The following is a 6,825-nucleotide window of genomic DNA, read 5'->3' as shown; positions in this document are numbered from 1 at the left end:
AAACAACGGGTTCTTCCCCTTTGAGACACGTAATATCATGTTCACTGTCATTTAAATTAGCACACACACACACAGATCATCTTAGCTCTAAATACATCTAAAAACATTATACTGTATTCTTACATAATATAATTCAGCACTTATCAGAGGTTAGATTTTTAACCCATATTGGACCACTGATAGAACGCGACAGCAAATTTTTTTTTAATTGTAACTACATTATTACTAGGATGTGTTTAGACATATAAAACAAAAATTTTGAAAATATCTTTTATATTTTAAAAAATACAAGCTGTCCTATAAATAGGACAACGGTCCAAAGCACTACAAAAATCTCAAATTTTTATCTTACCTTCTGAGGAAAAAAAATTACAAATTAAACTTTGGAAAACATACTAAACAAAGTCCAACATTTCATTTTTGGCATATAGTTGTTGGTTTCCGCTTGCAATTTTTCAATTGGCATCTTCTTTGGTGACCATCAGCATTTTTTACCAGTATATGTTCATTGTTGGGATGAAGGAGTTCTTTGTTATTTTGTAGCAATAAACTGCGCTGTCTTATTCCTTGGAATTGATTCATCTAAGTAACTGATAGTTACTGATCTTCAGAAGGCTAATCTATCTTGTAATTCACTCGTACAAAATAATTTAGAAAGGTTCCAGGCTGCAATTTTGAGCTGTTTCAAAGCAATTCAAGAAAAGTGGCCAATACCACTTTTTTCCTTGGATTGAAGCAAAATAAACTTCAGCATGACTGTCAAAAAGGTCTATTCCATTTTTATATTTGTTATAGGTGGTGACACAATATGGCACATCGACTTCTTTTCTGCCTTCCTTGACCCAGTGTTCTACTTTGTTTTTTACTTTTGTATTTTCAAAATTGCTCATCAAAGAAACGACACGATTATCATTCCAGCGTACAGCAGCAATTTCGTTGGCAGAGTGAAATGCTGCGTCGGAAGTACCTCTTTCTGTCTTAGGCAACTCTTTCACAGACTTCAATGAACATTCTGCCATCCTTTTGTCTCTTACAGTCCCAGTTGCACAAAATTCCCTTTGTTTCAATCGAACAAGTAACCCATGGGAGGTAAAAAAAGTTATCCATGTATACCTTGTGAAATGCAGGATTTTTCACAAGATAGTAAATTTTCAACAACGCGTTGAGAAAGTGTTTTGTTACATTTTTCATGAGCTCCTTGATAGAGAATGATATTGAAAGTGCCATCGTAAGATGCCAGCATCCATAATTTGTATCCAAATTTTACTGGCTTGTTTTTCATGAACATCTTACAGCTATGTTTACCAAAATAACGCACCATTCTTTCATCAATTGTTAGATTCTCTGAAAAAAACTCCAAAACTACTGCAAAGCAACATTAAGTTTTTCAAACAATGATCGAATTTTGTAATAACGATCTCTTTTGTCGATTGTGGAATTGTCATTGAAATGAAGATAATGTTTGATGTCACTGTATTTTTTTCTTGATTTTTTTCTTTTGCATTACTAATGTTGTGCATATATCTGGAGCATCTTCCCAATACATTTTTTCACGAGATAAAATGTGATAACGGCTATAAAACATAACACTAGGAACAGCTTGAATTCACTCTCAGAAAAGAATTATCATTCTTTTGGGAAGCATATCAGTTCGTCTCTCTAACGGTGTGTGATATCATGTCTTCAGCCATTATATGAAAAAGTTATTTTGATTCACAATTTTTCCACTTCGCATCCTTCATTTCGAAAATAGCCGCATCGGGTTTGTTTTTCGTAAAAATTTCTACAGTTCCAGCAGCATCTTATACATCAGATTTGTCATTCAATGCTGGTGTATGACAATTTGTGAAAGAGTCGTCTATTTCATATTCGTCACTAACTAAATCAGGTTCGGGAGGAATAATAATCACTTCTGGTTCATCAATTTCATCATCAAGAGAGAATTTATATAATCAAGAGCTTCCTCAACTGTCAGAAATTTTTTCGTCATTTTATAAGAATCTCATTATTTCACATATCATCTAAGAAACACCCTGCACTGCAAAGCGAGTCAAAAAGTAAATGATACTCCGCTCTTAAAGGAATCCTAAATTTCAAAATGGTTTCCCCTAAAGAGAACAGGTGTACACATACAAAAGATTTCGTTTCAAGGAATGCAAATCTTTACATATCTTGTACATACCAAAATATTACTTAGTGGGGAAAGGGGAAGCTTCTGTCAATCAATTGGACACCCTTCCACCTTAAAACTCCACCCATTTGATCTTGGTTTGTTATTGTATGAATACAGCTTGTTTCACGACTATTTTTGTAGGAATGTGAAACAGAAAAAAATAAGGGTTGGTATTGGACTGTTGTCCTGATTTTAGGACGCCCGAATATTTCGCTAAATAAACCTATAAAATATAATTGTTTTCTTGAATTTTATTATTTATAGCAAAAGCACTGTTCTTCTACTCCAAAAATAAATTCATAAATTTCTTTTTAAAATGAATGTATAATTTTTAATTAATCATAAAATAACATATGTTTATTAAGTTCTAAGTTTTATGGTTATTTCCCAATTTAAATTAAATTTATTTGTCAAACTTTTACTTGTATATTATACACACCTACGTCAGAAAAAGTATGTGACAAAGTTTATAAAAATCGGTCTATTTATTTGTGATTTATACTTGTTTATTTCAGCTGTCCTATTTATAGGACAGCGGTCCAATATGGGTTAATGTGAATTTTTTCTCAATAGCTTGTGGTAATACTTCATCGTTTTAATTTTATTGCCTCCCAACCTGTTTTTGTGCGATCTTTTATTTTTTTTTTTTGGTGCGATTTTTTTTTTCATGTGGGATATCGAAATTATTTATAAAATGAGCGGAAGTTATTTATAAAACGAGTGCGAGGTAGTATCTTCAAGTGACGACAGGAGCATCCCGATAGGAAGTCACTGTGACCTCCCAAAAATTTCATTTTTTGGGAGTCGGCGAAATTATCATTACTTGGTTTAGTTTGATTTCGTTTAAATATAACTTTTTGGGGTATTTTCTACGTGAGGTTTTTTTAATGCGATCCCTATCCACTGCATGAAAAAAATGTTTGCAATTTTTGTTAAGTTGCAAAAACAACTTTTTTATAGCTGCTCGTAAAGTTTCGAACTTTTTTTTTTGCGGTCCCTATATACCGCATGAAAACAGGTTTTGGTGTATCTTTCGTATGGTTATTTTATTTTACAGAAGCACTTATATGTATCTAGGTTGACACTAAAAATGAATTACTCGACCGATTTGTACTTACTTTTTTACAGAAGAACTAAATAGTTAGATTTTTCATTGCTTTCACTGCTAACTGCTAGCTAAACAGTCTCTTCTAGAAAGATTCTAGTCGATGCATCTTACAAAACCAATAATTTAGATTCCGTTTCAGCTGTCTGTGCCTCCAACAGCGTCGTCGAAGGAATTCTCTTATTAAAATGGAAGTTAGTATAAAAGGGGATGAGAATGACAGGGTAATACCGTTGGAAAAGCGCTAAAAAAGGACAGTTTTGTAATTTTGTCGTGTACTGTATTCATGGTGGTTTTCAAGGCTGCGGCCGGGGCGATTTATGACAACACATATCCAGCTGTTAATGCTTACGGGAAAGAAAGAGCAGTTACCCAGCTATTCGCTTTTCAAATGAGATATGTTAGAGCGAAATTGAGTTTTCCAGCAGCCGGATGCGACGGGTGTTAAAAGAGCTAGTCGCTTGTTTTGACTAAAATAACAATCGTGAATTTCTTTGCTTTTTAATTTGAGTTTCAAACTGTGCATCGGCTCCCCCGATGGTATTTTTCTTGAGAGATGCATAAATCTTCAAACACGACTTGCGTTTTGAAGTAGAAGATGTTTTAATGGCTTCTCTTTAAATGTTCTTTTCCGTCTGTAATAACTTTCGAGGGAGTATTTTAATTAGAATGTGAAATGATTAGGTTTCATAGAAGTTAAATAATGCAAATAGCATTATATCTTTTTCATACAAGCGAAGGTGTATTCATTATTTTCTTTGGTGAAAAAGTGTAAACTTTTCTTTGGTGTATTCATTATTTTCTTTGGTGAAAAAGTGTAAACTTTTCTTTGGTGTATTCATTATTTTCTTTGGTGAAAAAGTGTAAACTTTTCTTTGGTGTATTCATTATTTTCTTTGGTTTGTAGGTGTATTCTTTTTTCATTCTTTTCAAATTTTATACGTTAATGAAAATGTCATATTTATATGCATATTCGTATGGGTGCTGTTTTTGTCTCGTCGTCCTTTTTGCAAACACTCTGTGTCGTCCATGTACGAAGGGGTCTAAAAGATCCGACTCCTTTAAATGAACGGAGAAGTACAATTGCCTAAAAAACGACCGGTCGTTCTTTCAAACGATGACATTTATTTTATATATTCTTCTATCTTATTTAATATCTTAACTTTATTTTTTTATATCTTTTAATATTTTAATTTTTTTAAAATACCATCATTTGAAAAAACGACCGGTCATTTTTTTGGTGATTGCACTTCTCCGTTCATTTAAAGGAGTCGAGTCTTTTAGACCCATTCGTACATGGACGATACAGAGTGTTTGCAGAAATAACGACGAGACAAAAATAGCACTCGTACGAATATGCATAAGTATAACATTTTCATTAAAGTTTGCAATTTGAAAAGAACGAAGCTACACCTTCGCTAAACTTTTAATTTACATTCGCATCCTCTTTTTTACACATTTAAAATCTTTTTTTAATTTATTTTTTCTTTCTTAAAATGTTCTATCTGGCGGTAGTTCGCGACTTTCTATTTATGCATTTTTCTTAGATTAATTTTGCAAAATTTTTGACGTCATGTCAGTTTAATTTTTGATTTTATTACATAAAACGCGACTTTTTGATTTTTTACCTGAGCAGGAATCGAAACTGCGACATTTGGAATGACTTGTCTTATAACTTGGTTACCGAGATATAGCTGGAAAAATAAACTACAGTTGAAATTAAAAGGAAATATTTCTAGATTAAGTTTTTATTGGCATGTTTTCTAAGTGTAAGGTAGTTTATGTCGACATTCCTTAAAATAATATAACGAAACATTTTTAATGTACCTGAGTAAGTGTCCTAGAGATATCTTCTGCATTTTTTGAAATGAACGAACTCGCTCAAATGAACGAGTTCAGTTTACGGGTCAAAAACATGAACGATCCTTTGATGAACGGATCATTAAAAAGAACGACATTGCCCGTCTCTAGCAAACTCTAAAATTATCTAAGGTTGCCATATGTTCCCCAACTCTCTTTTTTTGTCTATTTGGTAAATACATATTCTAAAATTTTGGTGAATATAAAACTAAATCTCGAAAAACAATTTTTCACTATATGTTTGCTCTTAACCATAGCCTTTAAAAACCATGCACTTAACAATAATCTAGAAATAACTAACTAAAAGCTAATTCATTATTCTAACTTGGCGCAAATACAGTGGTGGTAAAAAAAAAATGCATCACCCGCGCTGCTAAGGAGAGGAATATCATCCCGACTGCATTCAATACACAGTCAAGCATCCTATTTCCCAGATGATTTGGGGATGTATTTCTGATCAAGGAGTTGGTGGGCTTCACTTTGTGCAAGGAACAGTAAATGCTCAGGTGTATATTGGCATTTTGGAGGAGAAATTGCTTCCTACTATCCGGGATCACTTTACTTCAGTTCCAAACGTCATTTTCAAGGATGATTCTGCTCCGTGCCATAGGGCAAAACTGGTAAGTAACAATTTAAAAACCTTTATCCCGCCATTAGAGTTAAATTGACATGGGGTTAAATAATTTTTTTTTCTCTAAACTCACACGCAGGTTCAGAAATGGAAAAATCAGCATGGGGAGATCAGTTTGCCTTGGCCCGGAAATGGCCCCAATCTACGTAAACAATTATTGGATTCCTGCAGTTAAATGTTTATTTCATAAATTTTGCAGAATTTCACATACATTCATTGTTAATCGGTCGACCAAAACTTCTCACATAATCCCACTGTTGTGAAAATACGAGGGTGATGCAATTTTTTTACCAGCACTGTAGTTCAAAGCAATCAACTATGCTGAAAACAAGCACAAAATTATGTGTCATGTCATAATAATCGTAACATATAAAGTATCATCTAAAAATATTTAAATGAAAAATCGTATTTTGCTTAAGATCATTTGAATTTCTTCTGAATAAAGTTTGAAAATAAAAATCTCGTTTTAAAAGATTTTTTTTAGAAATGGTTGGTAGTTTTCAAGAACACTATTAAAATAATGGAATGATAGAGCTTTAGGTAGTGTCAATAGAGTTTCACAGAATTTGTTAAATCTAATTTTTAAATTAAAAATAATCATGATTAGATAAAAATTCATTTTCCCAGTAGAAGAGTAATTGAACAGTTGTGACAATACTTATAGATTCTTAAGTTATTTTTATTACAGCACAAGTACACATTTTTTTTTCAAAAAACTGTTATTCATCTTTAACTAGTGAACCCAAATGCATATCTTTTGGTGAATTTTCCTGTATTGAACGGAATTTATGAAATTCAATGTGGGGTCACCGTTATTATTTAAGCTGGGTTCATTAAAATTTTTTCCTAAATATGATCGATTTTTTTTTCAATTTTAATGTTTTATTTTGCGATGGGAATGAGTACTTTGCTTCCAATATTTAAACCTGATGTATAAGAGGGTAAGTCGACTTTATTCAGCCTTATAAATAATAATAATTTTAAAAGGTGTGATAGTTGAAAATCGTATTGTAATCAAAATTTATAATTGTGATGGCACTCATACCTCCCACAGCT

At 32.4% G+C, this 6,825-nt stretch overlaps 1 protein-coding gene across 1 annotated transcript; it reads right to left on the bottom strand.

The window, feature by feature from the left end:
* Positions 1-650: 650 nt before the first annotated feature.
* Positions 651-1,019, bottom strand: LOC129218947 (piggyBac transposable element-derived protein 3-like). Its single transcript, XM_054853267.1, has one exon. The coding sequence runs from the start codon at positions 1,017-1,019 to the stop codon at positions 651-653; it is 369 nt and encodes a 122-aa protein (XP_054709242.1).
* Between the last annotated feature and the right edge of the window lie 5,806 nt (positions 1,020-6,825).

The sequence above is a fragment of the Uloborus diversus genome, chromosome 3, assembly GCF_026930045.1.
Source record: "Uloborus diversus isolate 005 chromosome 3, Udiv.v.3.1, whole genome shotgun sequence".
Classification (NCBI taxonomy): domain Eukaryota; kingdom Metazoa; phylum Arthropoda; class Arachnida; order Araneae; family Uloboridae; genus Uloborus; species Uloborus diversus.
The sequence above is the reverse complement of the archived record's forward strand: the minus strand, read 5'-3'. Positions and strand labels throughout refer to the sequence as shown.